This window comes from Syngnathus typhle, linkage group LG8 (assembly GCF_033458585.1).
Source record: "Syngnathus typhle isolate RoL2023-S1 ecotype Sweden linkage group LG8, RoL_Styp_1.0, whole genome shotgun sequence".
NCBI lineage: Eukaryota > Metazoa > Chordata > Actinopteri > Syngnathiformes > Syngnathidae > Syngnathus > Syngnathus typhle.
The window spans coordinates 14851790-14872136 of record NC_083745.1 but is presented as its reverse complement, the minus strand read 5'-3'; the positions used below and the strand labels follow the sequence as shown (position 1 = coordinate 14872136).

General features: G+C 48.8%; 2 protein-coding genes across 9 annotated transcripts in view; one reads left to right on the top strand and one right to left on the bottom strand.

The window, feature by feature from the left end:
* Positions 1–1573, bottom strand: part of LOC133158732 (PH and SEC7 domain-containing protein 1-like) — a 33274-nt gene extending 31701 nt beyond the window's left edge. The window contains exon 1 of the mRNA XM_061286121.1: positions 1354–1573. The gene's annotated coding sequence lies outside the window, so the exon portion shown is untranslated. The remainder of the gene's footprint in view (positions 1–1353) is intronic.
* A 1514-nt stretch (positions 1574–3087) lies between these two features.
* The window catches only part of ninl (ninein-like), a 31539-nt gene continuing 14279 nt past the window's right edge, over positions 3088–20347 (top strand). The window contains exons 1-27 of one of the 8 annotated variants that reach the window (XM_061285414.1): positions 3088–3275; positions 3960–4162; positions 4764–4857; positions 4924–5144; positions 9049–9138; positions 9812–9985; positions 10662–10798; positions 10866–11006; positions 11336–11510; positions 11885–11995; positions 12181–12246; positions 12323–12452; positions 12919–12984; positions 13108–13205; positions 13277–13357; positions 13438–13565; positions 13625–13762; positions 14654–14758; positions 14841–14910; positions 15136–15219; positions 16211–16279; positions 16338–16421; positions 16491–16571; positions 16648–16731; positions 16795–16959; positions 17030–17143; positions 17452–17586. In XM_061285414.1, the coding sequence (XP_061141398.1) occupies positions 3974–4162; positions 4764–4857; positions 4924–5144; positions 9049–9138; positions 9812–9985; positions 10662–10798; positions 10866–11006; positions 11336–11510; positions 11885–11995; positions 12181–12246; positions 12323–12452; positions 12919–12984; positions 13108–13205; positions 13277–13357; positions 13438–13565; positions 13625–13762; positions 14654–14758; positions 14841–14910; positions 15136–15219; positions 16211–16279; positions 16338–16421; positions 16491–16571; positions 16648–16731; positions 16795–16959; positions 17030–17143; positions 17452–17586 (3030 nt within the window). In that variant the 5' untranslated portion in view covers positions 3088–3275; positions 3960–3973. Of the gene's footprint in view, positions 4483–4586; positions 4699–4763; positions 4858–4923; positions 5145–9048; positions 9139–9811; positions 9986–10661; positions 10799–10865; positions 11007–11335; positions 11511–11884; positions 11996–12180; positions 12247–12322; positions 12453–12918; positions 12985–13107; positions 13206–13276; positions 13358–13437; positions 13566–13624; positions 13763–14653; positions 14759–14840; positions 14911–15135; positions 15220–16210; positions 16280–16337; positions 16422–16490; positions 16572–16647; positions 16732–16794; positions 16960–17029; positions 17236–17451; positions 17593–18085; positions 20053–20347 lie in introns of those variants that run through there. The other 7 variants (XM_061285421.1, XM_061285415.1, XM_061285418.1 and 4 more) reach the window with 7 other exon arrangements.

Sequence of the window (20347 nt, the reverse complement as noted above, 5' to 3'; positions counted from 1 at the left end):
CTCGGTGCACACTCACAAGTGCGTGTACGGACATGGCGCACTCGCGCTCTATTTGTATCAGTCCCGAATTTAGAGCGTGGGCTGTGACGACAGCATTCTTGTAATTTGCGCGCTGAGCTTTCAGATGCAGTTTTGCGCTAAAGCCACCCACAAACCTTCCCCTGGAATCCTTCCGTTAAAATGTCGCCCAAGTAAAGCAGGGTGAACACAGTGCCGAGCGTTTAAAAGAGTTGCCAATTTGGCTCGACGTACGCGACGTGACGTTCAGCCACATGAACGTCAACATCTACCCGTCACAGATCGAGGTAAACGGACAAACACCTCGGATCTCGCCTAAGAATTGCCACAACAAATTTTACTCCAGACTATGACGCACTATCAAACTTTAACAAAAAAGACAGCAGTGTCTACAAGCCTACTGGAACCTACAAAAGGATTATAAGGAAGGAACACAAGAACTTTAAGAGACTGCTCATATGTGTCAGAGAGGTTCTGCTCTGACAACTGAGCTGAACTTTTATCTGTTAAGATTGTTCATGGCACAACAGAAAGTTAATGTTCCATGGTTTTTTTCTATGAAGAACCCAGAGAGAGTTATTTAGTTATTTATTTCCTGTTTTTTCTGTGAAGAACTCAGAGAGGGTTTAGTTATTATTTATTTCATTAATAGTGTTATTATTTGTTTCCTGACTTTTTTTCTGTAAAGAACCTGGAAAGGGTTATTAAATAACCGTTATTTGGTTATGTGTGGCTTTCTGGAAAACAATAATTTTTTTAAGCTCCCCTACGATCGTCACACTTTTTCTGTTACAAACTGCCACCGGCCCGCCATCAGAGAAGGGAAAGGTTATGTGGCCCTCACAGGAAAAAGTTTGGGGACCCCTGTATTAAACAATAGAACAGCCCCCACCTCCCCCCGAAAGAAAACTCGTCACTTCTGGGTTGCGTCAAGTCGTGTAGCTCCCGTGTGGGTTTCAAGCCGAGTGTCAGAAGTTGATTCAGAATAAAAGGCTAAACTAAAGATAAAGACCCTTCGAGCTTTGTTCTGAAAAGTGACCGGAAGTACAACAACCGCGTGAACTAGTGATGTGTATTCCAGTTCTTTTAGGTGAACTGAATCTTTAGAATCAGTTCACCCAAAAGATTCGTTAAAACGAATCGTTCAATGAACCCCCCCCCCCAATCCTAGCCCCCCTCACACACACACTGATACGTTGTTGTTGTTTTTTTACATCTAGTGGAAACAACCCATACACATCAAACAATACAACCACACAACCCCGCCAAATCATTATATATAATAATAATTGGCTCGGGTAATTAACACATTTCTTTCTATAGTACAACACTTACAACAGTCTCTCACCCGGTCGTGAACGGGAAATTGCGTCACTGACTCGTTCAAGAACGGGAAATTACGTCACTGACTCAAAAAGTCCCTCCTCCATCTATTGCTTGCTGGCGCTGCTGATTGGTCGTTCGCGAAGATTCACGAGTGAGTGACAGACAGCATTGCTGCTATGCCATTGCCAGCCGACACACTTTATGCCGACATTGATGTTTTAATTTTGGGTTTTTTTGGGTTGTAGTTGATGGTGTTATTATATATCGAATGTGTTAATTTCGGGGGCACCGACTCATATAACAACGTAAAACACATATACATATTGTCATATAAAGCTGTTAACCAAATGTCAGATTTTTATGTTTTGAATGGCAAATCTAAAAACAAGGAATAAAACAACAGACAAGTTATAACATAAATGTTTATGATAATAATAATAATAATAATAATAATAATAATAATAATAATAATAATAATAATAATAATAATAATAATAATAATAATAATAATAATAATAATAAAAGTACATGGCGGCTCGGTGCGCACTGGGTAGCACGTCCGCCTCACAGTTAGTAGGGTGCGGGTTCGATTCCACCTCCGGCCCTCCCTGTGTGGAGTTTGCATGTTCTCCCTGGGCCCACGTGGGTTTTCTCCCACATCCCAAAAACATGTGAGGTAAATTTTGGATTCTATGCGTCACTGTATGTCACCTTAAATGGCGACCTTGCAGCAGTGAGAAGACCCTAAGCTATTTTTGCGGTACAGAGAAGATCTAGTTTCAGCAATGTGTAGGTACTTAGAATATGGAAGGGCCATTCGTCCGTGACCAGGAAGACCTTTGTCCATGCCCTTTTAAGGGCATCGGAAGTAACCAGTAGAGTGAGACTCGGACCGCAGCTGTTGGCTTGCGAGGTACAAATGATGGGGGAGAACAGATAGAAAGAAAAGGAGGGCGCGAAGAGCAAGGAGCGCAGGACGCAAAGGCGCGAAGGACAAGAGTGGGCGCGCGAGGCGCAGGGGCGCAAGGGGCAAGAGCAAGAAGCGCGGGGGCCTTTTTTGGGGCGAACATCTGTGCTGTCAAGAGCTGAAACATCTTTGCTCTTGGGGCCACCCTAACTTTTGGAGAGACATCACTTTGACATCGGTTGAATAAATCTTTTCCCAATCAGCCGTGTGTCACCGAAGTGCTTCCTTACCCGGACCAGCCATCGTCCACAACAAAGACCATTCACCACACATGCTTGGTAGGCCGATCCGTTGATGCACAAGAAGGCATTTCACTCATTGGCTCGTTCGCAAACGGGAAAGCCAGGATTCGTCCCCTCACTGATCCGTTCTCGCGGTGAACTGGAAATGCGAATCACTCAGTGAGTGATTCACTCAGTGAGTGATTCACTCAGTGAGTGATTCACTCAGTGAGTGATTCACTCAGTGAGTGATTCACTCAGTGAGTGATTCACTCAGTGAGTGATTCACTCAGTGAGTGATTCACTCAGTGAGTGATTCACTTAGTGAGTGATTCGCTCAATGAGTGATTCGTTCACTCACAGATTCGTTCGTTGGTGAACGGGGAATGCAATTCACGACTCGTTCGTGAACGGGAAGTTACGTCACTGACTCGTAAAGGCCCGCCTCCATCTAACGCTCGCTGGCGCTGCTGATTGGCTGATTTTCTTCTTCGTTTTGTTTTACGGCGAGGTAGCACCAGCTTCATTGGGCATTACTGACATCTCCTGGTTGAAGTTATATATGAAAGGAAAAAATAACGAATCACTTTAGGAAGAGATTCGTTCACTCTCGTTCACTGAAAAGATTCGTTCTTTTTGAACGAATTGTTCACTCACGAGCCAACACTAGCGTGAACGGCTCAAGAAAGTAGACGGGAAGATGCATGAAACTAAAGGATGAAAAACAAGTCGACTTGACTTCGGTAAGACGCACCAGCCCACTCATTAACTAGTGCATTAACCATGCCGTTACTAACTAACTCACCAAAGCGAGTTCGTCGTGGTTGGAATTCCGTGGAGGACGACATTTCAACTCGGTTCCATCTGAAGAGAGAGCAACAGTAATGTGTACATTCTCTTGTCTTTTCGTTGTTTTAAAAAAAACAAAACACTTTTTTTCCTTTTTAGAGTTTTTTTGTGTTCCCGCCGCGTGCTGCTTGTTACCATGGAGCCCATCAGCCCCCAGACACCCCACCTCTCTCATTCACACGTACACGCGCGCGCATCACTGACAACCGTCCATTGGCGATACAGTCAGCTATAAATAAAACTCTGTCCTTTCACTTAACCCTGCTATACGGCACCCGCGATTTCTTTTCCTGGTGTTTTCTTCAGAATAGTTTTCTCGGAGTTTCCCTAATTTCCCCTTTGTTTTTTGCAACATAAAACGTATCATGAATGTTGAAGACAGTTGAGATGTTTGGTGTTGTTTTCAAGTCGGTGCTGCGCCGGTGGCACTTGAGTCTGTGTTTTGGGTGTTAGCGAAAGGGTTCGAGAATCTTTCAGACGCAAAACAGTGAGCAGCAAGAAAAACGAAACAAAATGAAGAAAGAAGAGCAGCGGATGACAGACAGTGCCTTGCACTTCGGGCTCTCACTTCTCGCCAGCCAGATGGGGCAGCATGGAGGAGGCAGAGCCAAGTGTCTACGTCGCCCAGCTGAAGGCGGAGTTTGACAGCTTCGACACGGCATCCTCGGGCTTCCTGGGTGAGCAGGAAGTGACAGCGCTGTGCAGGAAGTTGCATCTGGACCCCCACCTGCCGCTCCTGCTTGACTCGCTGCTGGGAGGACAAGGAGGAGCCTGCACCAGGGTGAGTTTACGTCACACGTGTGGGCCCGCATCGTGCCATTCGTCCGTCAATCCTTTTATTCTCCATCCCTTGCTTCCAAAACACAACATGATTCCAAATTGAACCACTTTGGTTGGTAACATTCGCCAGAAATCTTAAAACAGGGCGGCGGCACCGGTTAGCACATCGCCTCCCCATTCGGCGGTGTGGCGACCCGGCAAGCCGGCATCACCAAATCAGGTGAAGCGTACTAATGCACCACAAAGGCCTTCATTCCCTGGAGATGCCATGAACGTAAAGGAGAGCAGTCAGATAGTCCTCAAACACAAGCGAGTTTCAAGGCAAGCTTTGAAAAGCATTCATCCACACTCTATCATTGATTAGGCATTGATTAAGTGTCGCTGCTCCGGGTAAAATTAATCCCATTTCAAAGTCAACTGTACAGAGGGAGAGGAGCTCAGGAATCCATCCCAAAGACGAAGGTTGCCATGTTGGCAATGAAAAAAGGCGCAAAGACGGCCGCTTTGCTTTCATCAGCAATTGGACAATATCTCCAGGTTGAACGTACGGTCAGAATGTTTGTGCCGTCCCGCCACGACTCACTTGAGTCTTTGGCCCTCAGGTGGACTTTGAGGCCTTCAAAGAGAACTTTGTGGAGGTTTTATCTCGCTCGCAGGACTTGACGTCAGATGACGACAGCAACTGCCTGCGCCCAGGTGAGGAGCCCTGATGGCTGGTGGCCTTGTTGACCTTCTTCTGTGTGCGTGCGTGCGTGTGTGCAGTTGTTGCCGACCAAGAGAAACCAAAGTTTGTCAAAGGTGAAAAACGTTACGGACGCCGCTCGCGTCCTGACGTGATGCTGTTGCCACTGTCTCCATCGTCGCCACAATTGCCACCGTCGGACGACATGCCCCCACCCACCCCCGATTCCGCCCTCTCGTCGCCGACGGAGGTCGGCGGGCCCAAGATAGGCCGAGCTGCCTCTTTAGTAGACATTGTGGAGGTGAGGCGCTATCATGATGATGCACACATATCCTGCCTGTTTCAGATAAAAGCAAACTGCAACACATCTGATTCAAATCATCAGGCTCGTTATCGGGATTTCGCAAAGCTTTTGAACTTGAAATCTAGTGTGTAGGTGTAGGGACGCCTCAAAAACAGCCGGGGGATAGTGGCTCTTGCAGACTTGCTGTTGACAAGCGGGGGTCGGCCGCTTGGGCCTGTGGAAGCTTTTGCGCACACTTTTGAGTGGCAGCAGGGAAGGCCGGCCAAATTTTGCCTTGCTCCCAATCAGGGCTGTGGACTCGGACTCGGGGACTCGGACTCGGTCATTTTTGCCGGACTCGGAATCGGTGCTGATTTTGACCGACTCCAGACAATGTCCGACAATAAAAAAAATACGTTCAATTTTATTTTCATCATGCTGCTGAGAATGCGCGTAGGAATACTGTCCACAGCCCTGCTTGCTTGTTATGAAGACAAATTTAGTTGTTGCGTGCGCGACCGCGCCTGCCTGCCTGCCTGCGTGCGTGCACGTACAAGACCCACAATGCCCCGCGCGCAGCCAAGATGGAAGAACCAGGTGTTGTGCTTGATTTGGTTCCCCTGTGAGATTTTGTTCCCCCTGCCGCGGGAGCGCGTACGCCTTATTTCAGGGGTCACCAAACTACGGCCCGCGGGCATCTGGGGTGCAGGACAGCAATGAGGCATGTTGTCTAACAAAGTGGTCTTTGTTAGAAAGGAACTGTCCTTCTGTGGTACATCATAAAAACAGCAAGGCCAAACAGCAAGCATATATTGCAGTAATATTGCGGTAAGGCATTGATTAGAGAACGCATGATAACATATACCGTTTTTTTCCGTGTATAGTGCGCCCCCATGTATAATACGCACCCTAAAAATGGCATGCTGATGCTGGAAAAAAGCTTGTACCCATGTATAATACGCACCCAATTTTTATGAATTTTTAAAAAAATTTTTTTTTTTTTTTTTAAGTCCCAATGATTGTCACACACGCAGGGAGACAATGGGTTCCATTTTTATAGTCTTTGGTATGGTCTTAACTAGGCTGGATGTAATTTTTTTTGTTGGCGTTGATTTCTCCGACTGCCCATAAACGCACCACCGCGCTCCGTGCGCGCACGGGAAAGAGGCGGCTCTGTATGGGAGAAACGTTGAAGAGGAATAAAAACACCCTTGGAAACCAAAACTTGCCCCTTGTCGTGACTCGGAGCCGCAACAAATGTTTCGGATTTGTGTAGGGTACATTGTGACAGACAGCAAACGAGCAGGTGATCGAGCAAGCCTTGTCTGATACGAGAGCATTGCGGTCGCATGGAGCGTGTTTGAAGTGAACAGCAGAGAAGAAAGGAACAAGGCAAAGTGTTGTGAAATAAAATATTACCTGTAATACGGATTTAGGTAGAGAACTGAACTCTCGCTCTTTATATAGCTGACGTGTCTTGCGCATCCGTTCTGCGCATCTGTAATGGCGGCCTCCGTATGATATCCGGTTTGCGTGTGTGCGAGAGCGAGAGAGAGCGAGAGCGTGAGAGAGAACGCTCAACCGTAGCGCGCCGCCGACCGCCCAACTGCACCGCGCTGGTCGCATTATTGTGACAGAGCCGTCGCTGAAATTTAGAAGATATTTTTAAAGTCCTGATGTACTTTCTAAAATTTAAGTGGACCTCAGTGCGCATTGCGCAGGGAGCTTAATTTGGTGCGGTCGCGCAACCGCAGCGCGCCGGGCGCTCACTGTCGCATTGCTTAAAGAGCGCCTTTGTGTTTTAGGATGAACAGCAGAGACCAAAGGAACAAGGCAAAGTGTTGTGAAATAAAATATTACCTGTAATACGCATTTTGTTATTTGCTGATTGAAACTGCTAATTAAACTGTGAATTGAAACTAATAGGAAGAAAACAACTCTCGCTCTTTATATAGCTGACGTGTCTTGCGCATCCGTTCTGTGCATTTTATTTCACAACACTTTGCCTTGTTCCTTTCTTCTCTGCTGTTCACTTCAAACACGCTCCATGCGACCGCAATGCTCTCGTATCAGACAAGGCTTGCTCGATCACCTGCTCGTTTGCTGTCTGTCACAATGTACCCTACACAAATCCGAAACATTTGTTGCGGCTCCGAGTCACGACGAGGGGCAAGTTGTGGTTTCCAAGGGTGTTTTTATTCCTCTTCAACGTCTCGGTGGTGCGTTTACGGGCAGTCGGAGAAATCAACGCCAACAAAAAAAATTACATCCAGCCTAGTTAAGACCATACCAAAGACTATAAAAATGGGACCCATTGCCTCCCTGCGTGTGTGACGATCATTGGGACTTAAAAAAAAAAAAAAAAAAAAAATTGTACCCATGTATAATGCGCACCCCAGATTTTAGGACAATAAATTAGTTAAATTTTGCGCACTATACACGGAAAAAAACGGTATATACATTTTTCTAACATTTTCTATGAAGAACCCAGAGTTATTTAGTTATTATTTATTTCCTGTTTTTTCTGTGAAGAACTCAAAGAGGGTTATTTAGTTATTATTTATTTCATTAATAGTGTTATTATTTGTTTCCTGACTTTTTTTCTGTAAAGAACCTGGAAAGGGTTATTAAATAACCGTTATTTGGTTATGTGTGGCTTTCTGGAAAACAATAAATTTTTTAAGCTCCCCTACGATCGTCACACTTTTTCTGTTACAAACTGACACCGGCCCCCCATCAGAGAAGGGAAAGGTTATGTGGCCCTCACAGGAAAAAGTTTGGGGACCCCTGCCTTATTTGGAAAGCGAAAAACCGATGTCGTACGGCGTCAGCACTATGTTGTTTTCAATAAAAACATGAAGAACTCACGTTTGCGTCAGTCAATTTTAATTTTTATAAAGGATTATTCTCATTTGATGTCTTTAAATTCATCCGGGTTCTGCCATTGAAGCGGGGTGCATTCAAAGACCAGTCGTACAGACGGAACACTCATACACTTCACCAAAACGATTTACAATTTTTATTTTATTTCAATGGCAGAACGCGGATGAATTTAAAGACATCAAATGAGAATAATCCTTTATAAAAATTAAAATTGACTGACGCAAACGTGAGTTCTTCATGTTTTTATTGAAAACAACATAGTGCTGACGCCGTACGACATCGATTTTTCGCTTTCCAAATAAGGCGTGCGCGCTCCCGCGGCAGGGGGAACAAGATCTCACGGGGGAACCAAATCAAGCACAACACACCGTGAGCAGCGAGAGAACAATGTTTTGCCTCTAGATTTGGGGGGGAAACGGAGCGTAAGTTACGATCAATGCGGCCACGTTGAGTTGCACTTAGACTAATGTTTACATTACATATGTACCAATGTCAAGGATGATTATGTCACCCAGCTTATATCATTAATGTGTTTCGATAGTTGTGGGGTCGTCACTAATTATTTGTGTTTAGATAAATGTCTGAGCTATAATGGTGTAATTAATGATTAAAACTTGAAAGTATCTGTTGTATTTGTTTATATGTTTAATAAAGACAAAGCCATAACAAAACTGTTGTAATTATTTAGATTTTGATCTAAATTAGCCTTGAATAAAGACTAAGCAGTCACATGAATTAACAGAAAAAATGGACAGCCGGACTCGGACTCGTGGTCAAGAGGCCGGACTCGGTGCAAAAATCCAACCGATTCCACAGCCCTGCTCCCAATCCAACCTTGCCCTTGCAAGATCTGTCCCAGCACTCGCTCTCGACAACTCGCTTGTACCAATCCCAAGAAAAGATGGCGCGAGTCCTTTGGCTTGTTCATGAATTTGTGAAGCTACCTTTCTTTCTTGCTTTGTGACACACACAACCACCAGCAGACGTGGGAACGGCTTCCCGTTCTTGACTAATGCTATGCTAACCTCTGACCACGCAGGAGCACGGCATGTTGGACCAGGTCTCACTTGCACCCTTCAAGAAGCTTCTGTGTGGCTCTACCCCCGTCTGCTGCTCTACGCCACACAGGGTCAGAGGCTTTCTCTTGCTCGCGTCACATTACACTGCGTCAGGGCTCAATTTGTTACTGCTTCTGCTGTTAAACCTCTTTGAAGCCAAACGCTATGTGATGAAGGCACAACAAACAAAAATAGACAGAAACAGGCACAGATTGGACTACTTGACCCGTCCAGATCCAACTGAGAGAGCTCTTGTTGTGCAAACAGTTCTGCACTGTGACAGGAGAGGGCGCCACATGGTTCACAAGGCAACCGGAATTAGCTGCTGCAGGTCAAGCAAAGTCCACCACCAAAAAGTCAGCCTTGAGATCACATTGATTGCGGGGTGGTGACGGAAATACGATGGGCAAAGTTTCCAAGGTGCACTTGAAAACCGTCCAATCGGATGCCAGGGCCACAGCTGGCAGTCAGCCTGGCCGTTAGGGGGCGGGCGGAGCCGGTTGTTAGGGGGCAGGCAGGGCAGCCCGCCCAGGTACACAGGATCGGCAGGTGGTCTTTCAATTGAGCGTGAGTGCCACGGCGGGCCGCGCTTTCCCAAGGTGGGCTAGCGGGACTGGAAGCTCCTCCGCTCAGGTCGTCCGACGTCCCTAATCCGGGTCGCGTGACTTCAGGCGGGCCCGTTCTTAATCTCCCCTCACGTGCTTCTCTGGCGTTTTCTAACCGCCGTGTCGGTCGGGCATGCAGACGCCGCTGGCGCCAGAGGAAGGGTCGCTGTCAGAGAATGGGACGCTGCTGACAGCCTGGCCAGGTCCCCGAGTCCTCAGCCGGCTGGACGATGGCTCGGGACGCGCCTGCCCTGAGAGAGTGGTCGCCCTCTGGCGTGACGAGGGCGTCCGCGATGCTCGGGACATCCTGCAGGTCGGTCACCTTTCTTCAACACGCATTGCCTTGAATTGCACGTGCACACGTGAGATCCGACCGCTGTGTGGGTGGAGGTCGAGCTATTCGACACAAAGCAGCAAAAGATTTGAGCCGTCAAGTTGGCATAACAGACTTGTGTCGTTCAAAGAACCCAAGTACGTTGCCTTGGAGAGCAGCCTGCTAGCTTGATGTTAGCGAATGGAAAATGCTTTTGGCTTGCCAACCTTGCCGGCATCAATGGTCGACATTTTTTTTTCTAGTGGAACGCCACAAAAAGAGAGATGACATAATACTTATACATCATTCTTCTCTGTGAGAAGTGATTCGATCTATCAGTCAGGAGTTTATTCGTCGTGGTTTGTTTCTCCATGATACTACACTGCCAACCAGTGGCCAAGGTGGTAACAGTAGCAGTAAATTGAATGGCAGCGTGACAATGATGCTCGACCCGTTGAATTCTGCATCTTTTATTGAACTAACGGCATTTGGTAAAAAATTGGTGGCGAATGGGCGCGGAAAATTTTCAACTCAAAGTTCAGGGAAGGCATAACTGGAGCCTCATTCCTAGACAGCAATTCCTTAATCCGGATGGGCGGCAAATTGACGGTGGCAAAGGTGCATGTCTCCACTTTGCTTGGAGAAGGTCAGCGGTGTCGTGCATGTGTTTGTGCAGACGTTGGACTTCCCTGTGGAGGCGCGCGTGAGTTTGCGGGAGCTGACGTTGGCCCTGGAAAATGAACTCCTGGGCAGGGGTGACAGAATCCACCAGGTGGCGCTCATCTGCTACAAGGATGAACTCCAGCACCTGCGGTCAGTTGAGCCGCCTCGTCCCAGTCTCAACTCGCACAGAGGTGACGGCTACGCCATGCGTTCTCAGGGCGTGCTGGGAGCAGGCGTGCGGTGAGCGCGACAAGGCCAGGGCTGACCTGGAGCGGACAGAGTGTGTGAACCTGCGGCTCCTGCACGAGGCGGACGAGCGGCTTGCCGGCATGGAGGCGCTCAGCTGGACTAGGATCAGGTGACCAGTGGGGAGGGGGCTCCGAAGCGGGCTGGCGTGCAGAAAAATGCATTTTGGAGAGGCTCGTGCTTTTATTTAGTCAACAAGAGTGCTAGGAACAAGCCAGAATATTTTCTAAACCCAGCCCTGGACAGCCACACACTAGCTGCTCATTAGGACAGATGCTTTTGCCCACTGCACTTTCTGAGCCCACTCATGGCCGACAACTCGAGAGGGTGTCTGTGTAAAGCTAGCGTTTGGCACTGGCCACATTTTTGCAATGGTGGCAAAAATAACCCCCCCCCCCCCCCCAGCCGTAGTTTGGCTTGACGCTGCTCTGTGATTGGCAGAGAGCTGGAGCGGGACTTCCGGGAGCGCCTGGCGGAACAGCGCAGCCAAGCGGAACAGGAGAGCGATGCCGCTGTGCAGCAGCTGGAACAGGAACGGCAAGAACTGCAAGAGCAACTGATTGTGTTCGGGGTCCGGGAGGCGGAGCAAAGGAAGGAGTTGGCCGCTGCCGCGCAGGTGCGTCGGTCATTGGCCCCGCTCATCTCATCTTACACCCACACTGGTGTCCCAGCAACTATGCGCACCGGTAACTTATTGACAATACTCGCATGCCATGACGCGCATACTGAAACAAAGGCGTGGGAGCTGGGCAATGCCCCTTAAAGGCACACCAACACCTGGCGTGTTAGAAATGTTGCTTATTTGCACTTTTATTTGCACACACACAAAGCATTTTTCCTCTGTTTTTAATTTGTCATTTTCGTGACTTGACTGTGACATACGTTGGTAAGAAAAAAAGGGAGGTTGGGCTGAGCGCTGGGGCTCTTGTTGAGCGTGTTTGGGTCCCTCGTTGCCTGGAAGGCGATGATTGTTGTTATGTTTTGGTTCAGGAGAAGGCTCACTTGGAGGAGGAGGTTGCGGATGTGACGCGCAGGTTGAGTGAGGCGGAAAACTGCGCCCGGCATCTGTGCGCCGACTTAAAGCAGCTGCTGCAACTCAAGGTGATGCAAGCGCCGCAAAAACATTTGGCCCTTTTGGCACCTGAGCGTGCGGTGCCACCGCTGCCCCTTCAAATCGGGAAGGGCGAGATGCTCTCATTTGTTCTTCCCGTACACGACGTGTCGGGTGACTGCTCATCAAGGATGCATGAGGAGGAGCTCTCATCTGCTCTCCCTTTGATTGGCAGTCGAGCAGCTCGGACCCTGAAGACAGACAGGCCAGACTTCTGGAAGACTGTGAGCGCCGCTGCAGAGTGAGGCTTTAATTTATTCCCTGCCGTGCGACCAGCGCACCCGCGCTGATGCCAGTCTTTTTGGACCTGCCTTCAGGAGCTGCGGGACCAAAACGACGAGCTGAGCTCCAAGTTGGAGTCGCATAGGAGTCACGAGAAGAGCCGCAGAAAGTGGATGAAGGTGGCCCGTTCTGAAGCTCCATCGAGCAGTGGCGAGTCCGACTCTGGTGAGGTCACTTCCTGTCTGTATGCCTGAATCAAGGTGTAGACATGGGGGACAACTGGGTGATTTTCTGTCAGCTGAGATTGGCTACACCTGGATGTGGATGTACTTAGCCACTGGCCACTGACTGAACGACTTTATTGGATGAGAGCAAGGTGGACAAACAAGAGCTTGTTAGTTTGGTCGTCGCTTCAACACCACAGGATATAGACAAAGAACCATTGAAACCCATCGCTTGGGGGTCCAGATTCTCAGGGGCTGGTTTTCTAGATCCACAATTTGACGCGGACAATCAAAGCACCCTCTTCATGATTTTGTCATGTTGCCCACCCCAACTTGTGTGGCATTCAATTCCTGCATGCACACACTTTGGCACCAGTGAGTGAGCGTCCCGGCTGCAGAGACTCTGATGTGGCTCGTGTTGAGGACCAAGTCGGATGAACAGCTTTCGGGCCTTTTGTCCTTTCCAGACCATCGTGACATGAAGCGCCGCTCATCTCCGCCTCGTCGTGCCACAGTCCACCCGGATGACACAAGTGAGTTCTCCCCATGTTCTCCTCCAAGAGCCAATCTGTCCTTTGTAGTTGCATGCGTGGAAAGCCAAATTCAGCACCGCCATCCCGTATATGGCCCTTGACCTTTGGCGACTTGATCGACAGCGGTGGCCGTCAGCATCGAGACGGAATTTGCGGTGGAGAAGCTGAAGAGCAAACACAAGCAGGAGATCCAGCAGCTCAACATCCAGATGGAGACACAGGTGGACAAACGACCGGGGTGTATTCACGCTGGAGCTCCGCGCAACCGCTCTTCCTCTCCACCTGTCCTCAGGTCAACTACTACGAGCACAGTCTGGACAGGATGAGGCAGAGCATGGAAGTGGAACGCAAAGACATCGCTCAGGCCTTCAAGGTGAAGTGCTCACCTGCCCTGGGATTCCTCACCTGCCAGCTAGATTGTATGATGTCATGTCCTGCCTTATGACCTTCCAGCTGGAGATCAGCGAGCTTGGGGATCAGAAGGCAAAGGCGGAGCATCAGGTCACGATTCTGAAGGAGGCGTTGGACAAAGTTCACTATCAGCTCCAGCACAGCGTGCGATCTTTCGAGCAAGAGCATAGGTGAGCGAGACTGGCAGCGGCCGCAGCATTCTCGGAGCTGACTTCGGGCGGCTTCTCAGGATGCAACGGCAGCGAGCTGACTCGGAGCAGAACTTTGCCAGAGAGATCAGAAACTTGGTCCAGAGGCTGAACGCTGAGAAGGACCAGCTGGAGGCAGAGCTTAACCTCAAGATGGACCAAGAAGTCATGATGGTCAGGTGGGTGGTGATGTCATTGTTTTGCCGTCTTTTTCTATGTTGTCGATTTTTGATTGTGCGTTGAGTTCTTGCCATTTCGGTGTCTTGCTCGTTTGGGTTTCGTTTTTTGCTTGCTTGCTTTGCTGTCTTTGTTTTGGGGCCTTCCTGTTTTGGACGAAGGTCACTGCCTCGTGGCATTGTGAGTAGGGAGTTGACGCTGAAGCTTGTGCCGATGAAGCTGCATCAGAGCAAAAGTCAGCGCCCACCGCCTGTTGCACCAGCTGCTCTGCCGGCAAAAGACGTGGATGGAACAGGAGGCAAAGTAGATGGAGGAGGGAAAACCTATTCAGCTGAGGAAGAGAAGGCTGGAGGAGCAGAAACAGCTCCAGGAAGAAAAGAGGCTGGAGGAGGAGCAGCTCCCAAGGGAGGAGGCGAGCCCCCTGCAGCAGGAGGCACAGGGCTGCAGGTTCAGCTGGAGAAAGCGCTCCAACAGCCGAGCAGGCCGGCTCGCGCTGCATGGAGTTCCTCTGAACGCACTGAAGCGGGAGCTGGTCCGCTTGAGCCTGGAGAGGCACGGCCACATAACCCTGGTGAACCAGCTCACGGCTCAGATTGAGATGGAAGAAACCTGACCGCCGGCCGGTCGCCAAACATGTCAAAGCCTCGGACAAGCACAAGATGAATTGACAACTTGTGGTCCCACTACTCCTGGAGCGGGAGCGCAAAGCTCCTCCGAGGTTTGTGGAGCATGACAACGCTCCCACAGACATCTATGATTATGTGATCACGCCAATCCCGTCCCACCATGCACCTAAGACCATCATCACAAATCCAATCACCGGCACGGGCAGCTGCACGGGCAGTTGCGTTTTACGTCTGTTCACAAAGGTGTGCTTGCCTGGCTGCCTGCAGGAACCATCTGGATGAAGCGCAGTCCGACAATGCCGCCCTGCAGGAGCATCTCTGCCTCCTGCGGCAGGAAGTTGACATGCTGAATGACGAGGTCACCAACAAGAGGCCAGTGACAGCTGACCCGTCACACCTTGTCTTTGATTTGCTTGTTTCTCTGCTAATGGGCTCTTGGCCTGGGTTGTTCCAGGAGCAAGTTGGAGGAGCTTAAGCAGCATGGTGAGAGCAGCAGACAGGAAGTGGAGAGGCTACGCCAGGAGGTGAGAACATGCCACAATGACATGTGACACACCAGGACGGCTGACTCGGGGGGGGGGTCTGCCTGTCAGACGGCGGTGTACTGACAGGAAGCCATCAGTCAGAGCGGCAGGAACGCCCAACTGAGTGCCGCTAACGCAGAGCTGAGAGTGGCGGCAAGAGCAGGAGGTCAATGCGAGAACAGGACACTCTGGACTCTCAAAGTTAAAGCCGTGCATCGCCCTCAGGTGCGGCAACTGCAGGAAGAGGCAGAGCTTCAGTGGAAGCAGAGGCTGCGGCTGGAGGAAGAGCTTCGCGGCTGCAGGCGCAAGGTCAGCCAAATTTGCCATAGCACTACGGGTGGGCTAGCATCGCATACTGCAAGTCAAACATCAACTTGAGAGAGGAGTGCTGTATTGTGGCAGTCAACTGACTTAGTCCTAAAAATAAGTTGCAGACTGCCAACATTACCTCCAAAAGGAGCTTCAAACTGCTTGTCGCCATTCCCAGAAGAGCATGTTAAGGCAACATATAATGGAACAATGCCATTAACATGCCAACGCTTAGCATTGTTAGCAAACACAAACAGTGGAGCAACACATGTAGACCAGTGGGCCCAACCTTTTTTGTGCCACGGACCGGTTACGTGTCAGAAATATTTTCGCGGACCGGCCTTTATAAATAAATAAATACATTTACATAAATAAATAATGCATTTATGATGAATATATAAATATGATGAAATAAATACGACAAACAAGTATAAATGACATATTTTTATTTATTCATTAAATTTTATTAATGGAACTCACCATTACGTTGAATTAGTGGGAGCACTGAGCTTGTTTCTCAGAAACGAGCCGGTCCCATCTAGGCGTAATCGGACACAATGACAACCGAAGTGGTTAAGGTTTGTCTTTTAATGCAGGATGCTTGGTCTCCATGTGCCGAAGCAGTTTTGAAGGCTTCATTGCCTCATTAGTTAGCCTGTTGCCACATATTAGTCACCTGTGGTGATAATCCATATTTTAAGTAGTCCGCCGTTGACCAAGGTGGATGCACCTGAAGCAGCACAAATTGGATTGCAGCACAAAATCATAATGCACAATGTGTCTAAGTCTTTCCATTCTACTTATAGTCAAAGTACCCCTCCCCACATTTATTTTTTTATTTTAATTTGAAAGAAAAATGTGTATGGGGCACCACCGTGCGATAATGCTGTCTCTTGTCGAGGGGAGAGGCTTGTGGCACCATACAACATTTTTTTGGTGGGGATGCAAAGGCCCACGCTCGTTCACCATTGTATGATTCTCTGGACCTCAGATGGAGGCGGATGACAGGCAAATGATGAAGGCAGAGCTTCGGAGAGACGACGCACTTGGCGAGAAGAAGGTAACTCATGTGACACGTAAGAAAAGCGCATGACGCCTTGAGCGGTTTCACGTTGCAGGCGGAGTGTTGCAGAGTCGCAGAGGAGCTCAGCCCCACCCAAGTGTCCGACCTGCACAGGATCCTGAGCGATTCCCACAGGATGGTGGGGATGGCCGAAACTTGCGGCGCCACGTGATTGGCTGCTGAACACCTTTGTTTGGTATGACGGCAGGTGCATAAGGCGGAGTCCAACAGAAAGTTGATGAAGGACAATGAGCGGCAAGACGCGCACAACCGGCAGCTGCTTGAGCAGGTTGGAGTGTGCGCTCATGCGTGCCGAATGCGGATGTGTGTACGTATGTGTGCCGAATGCACACGTGTGTGTTCAGGTGCAGCAGCTGCTGGAGGAACAGCAGATGCTGAGCACACAAGTGGCACACATGCACACGACCAGGATGCAGGCCGAGGGGGAGGTCGGACAACGTTGGTCATCGTCGCACTCACGGATCTTGTGGTAATTTCTCCTCCTCGCGCAGGCCCAAGCAGTATTCGGTATGGTGCAGCAGGAAGGGGCGGAGCTCAGGGAGAAGGTGACGTGGCTGCTGGCTCGGCTGCAGGAGGAGCAGATGCGGAGTCGGCGGTTGGAGGAGGAGCTACAGCTCTGTGATCGCCAGAGCGCCGCGCACGTCAGCCTCAAGGAGGTGAGCTGACTACTCACTGAAATGCCCCGACTGTTAACTTGGCGCTAACAAGAACTTGCGTTGCATGCAGGAGCAGTACGTGAAGGTGCTGGCGGCCGCGCGGCAAAGCACGCAGGAGCTGGAAGTCAAGCTGAAGGCTTCTCGTGCCATTCTGCACAAGAAAGTCCAGCAACTCCAACAGCAGGTCAGCGGCACAAGCGGCCCATGTGCATCAGGAGAACAAGCCTCGAGAAAAAAGCTGGTGGCCTGCCCTCGCGGGTAAACCCTAGGGGTGCTGTAAGTTTGGCCTTCCACAAAACCTGATTGACGGACGCGTTCCGTTGAGTGTCAAACTGGCTGAAGAAAAGGGCAAATTGGAGCAAACACCTTCACATTCAGATTGGCATCAACTGTCGAGATTGTGGAAAGCTCAGTTTGGCTGCATTTGATGATAAGCCCACGCCTGGCCGAGATCCCAAGGAGCTTGTCTCTCAGGGACGCTCTCGCCCACAGGTGGCCAAGAACGTCAAGTCAAGCCAGATGTTGAAGGAGCTCTACTTGGAAAACTCTCAGCTGATGACAACGCTGCAGCTCACAGAGCGGCGCCATCAAAAGGCTCAGAAGGACAACATGGTGCTGGAGGAGAAGGTGGGCGCACTCAACCGGCTCCTCGGGGACATGGTGTCTGCAGCGCTCCTCACCTAGAGCTCACGTCCAGTTGCGCGTGGCTGCATCTCCACTCTGGACATCAGGCTCCTCCAAAAGGCGCTTTTTAGCCTCTCACCTTATAATAAATTAAAGTGGTTTTGGCAGCAGCGGGTGTCGGCCAAGGATGCCTTTCTTCCCCCCATCCGCTCTTTCTTCCAGCTTTATCCCCGTTTGGATTTGTGATGACCAGCTTGCATTCCAATTATTCACACATTCTAATTGGCAGCCTAGCATTTGAACCCATAGCAGAAATATTGGAACTAGGGGTATAACGCTTCATCGATACACATCGATTAATCGATATAATGCTCTACGATGTATTGGCATCGATGCTAAACGTAAACATCGGTTTATATCGCCGTGTTTGACCTCGGACATTAGACGCGACTTTATTTTGAAATCCAGTTCATTGTTGCTTGCTTTCTCTTTCCGGGAGCAGTGTGCGGCGTTGTTGTGTTGGGAGCACAGCAGGCACGTGAAAGGGGAGTCGACAACTAGTACGCGGCTCCTGGGCTGGTGCTATGGCTAGTATCCAAAAAGACGAGGAAATTTGCTCCCCTTTAGGCTTCGAGTCATTCGTTTGGAAGCACTTTGGATTCCAAAGAAAAGATGGCTCAACGGACAAGACACGTGCAGTTTGTAAATCAAAGTCAAAGTCTGCTTTATTGTCAACATCTTCACATGCCGAGACACACAAAGACATCGAAATTACGTTTGCCCTATCCCACGGTGACAAGACATATTACACGATAGACACACAAGTAAACAACGCAATATAAAAAACAAGAAGGCACAAACAATAAATAAGAGTAACAATAAATAAATAGATAACCCAACGAACTAGAATTTGCAATTCCTGAAGGAATTGCGTGTGAAGGTGAAGTTGAATAAATATTTAAGGAATGTTGAATAATGATGTTGAAACGAGTTGAATCGGTTGAAAAATGTAGAAATGAGAAGGGAAAAAGGAAATATTGGAGAATCGGGTGTGAATTTCAAAGTAAAAGATGTGAATTTTTTGGCAAGTGGAAAGTTGTGGAATAGGTAGAAAAATGATGAACAGTTGAAAGTTGGAATGGGTTGAATCGGTTGAAAAATGTAGAAATGAGAAGGGAAAAAGGAATTGGGAGTGAATTTAAAAATAAAAGATGTGAAGTATTTGGTAAGTTGTGGAATAGGTAGAAAAATGACGAACAGTTGAAAGTTGGAATGGGTTGAATCGGTTGAAAAATGTTGAAATAAGAGTAGAAAAATGAAATTTTAGAGAATTTTGGTTGAATTTCAAAATAAAAGATGTGAAGTTTTTGGTAAGTGGGAAGTTGTGGAATAGGTAGGCAAAAGATGAACAGTTGAAAGTTGGAACGAGTTGAATCGGTGGAAAAATGTAGAAGTTAGAAGTGAAAAACGAAATTTTATGATATTTTGCAAAGTTTTGTGCAAATTTTAAAAGTGAAAACGTGAAATTTTTGAATTTGGCAAGTTTGGGAATGTCCGCAATGTGATTTGAATGTGTTGAATTACGTGAATTTCAAACTGGAACAACGTAAATGTGAAATGTTGAATCTGCCATTAAGAATGAATGGGGAAAAATTCGCCATAAATTTGTGAATTTTGCGAAAACGGAAAATTTTTGGAAGGAAAAAAATGCGAGCAGTCGTGCCATGAATATTTGGAATAAGTGAAAAGTGGAACGGAGTGAATCGGTTGAAGTATGTGGAACTAGTTAAGCGTCAAAAAAGTGAGCGGATGTTGAATAATAATAAAGGACAGGAATAACAATAGTGTGAAGGTCTTCACCTTCACACTAATAAAGGACAGGAATAACAATAGTGTGAAGGTCTTCACCTTCACACTAATAAAAGCCAGTGTGCATACAGACAGTAAAAGTACAGGACGCTACGCAGAACGGGGAAGCAAGTTCAGGATCCTGACTGCCTGGAGTATGAAGCTGTTTGAGAGTCTGGTGGTGCGCGAGCGCAGGCTTCTGTACCTCTTCCCAGAGGGCAGAAGCTCGAAAAAAGAGTGAGCGGGGTGACTCACATCACTCACAATCGTGGTCGCCTTGCGGGTGAGATGGGAGGTGTAAATGTCCTTCAAGGAGGGGAGCAAAGCACCAATAATCTTACCAGCCGTGTTCACTATGCGCTGCAGGGCCTTCAAGTTGTAGTCAGTGCAGCCGCCACCCCATACAGCAATACAGCTGGAGAGGACGCTCTCAATGGTGCCGCGGTAAAATGTAGTCATAACGGCCGGAGGGGGGCTCGCTCGCCAGAGTTTCCGCAGGAAGTACAGGCGGCGCTGGGCTTTCTTTGTCAGTGATGCGGTGTTGGTGGACCACGAGAGATCCTCACTGATGTGCACCCCCAGGAACTTGCCGCTGCTCACTCTCTCCACCACAGCACCGTCGATGGTCAGCGGCAGGTGTTGGGTGTGACCCTTCCGGAAGTCCACAACAATCTCCTTGGTCTTGTCGACGTTCAGCAGGAGGTTGTTGTCCCTGCACCACGTGGTCAGAAGGTCAACCTCCAGCCTGTATTGAGTCTCGTCTCCCTTGGTGATGAGACCCACTAGAGTCGTGTCGTCAGCAAACTTCACTATACGGTTGTCGCTGTAGGTTGCAGTGCAGTCATGCCTCAGGAGGGTGAAGAGCAGCGGACTGAGCACACAGCCTTGGGGGGCCCCCGTGCTCAGCGTGATGCTG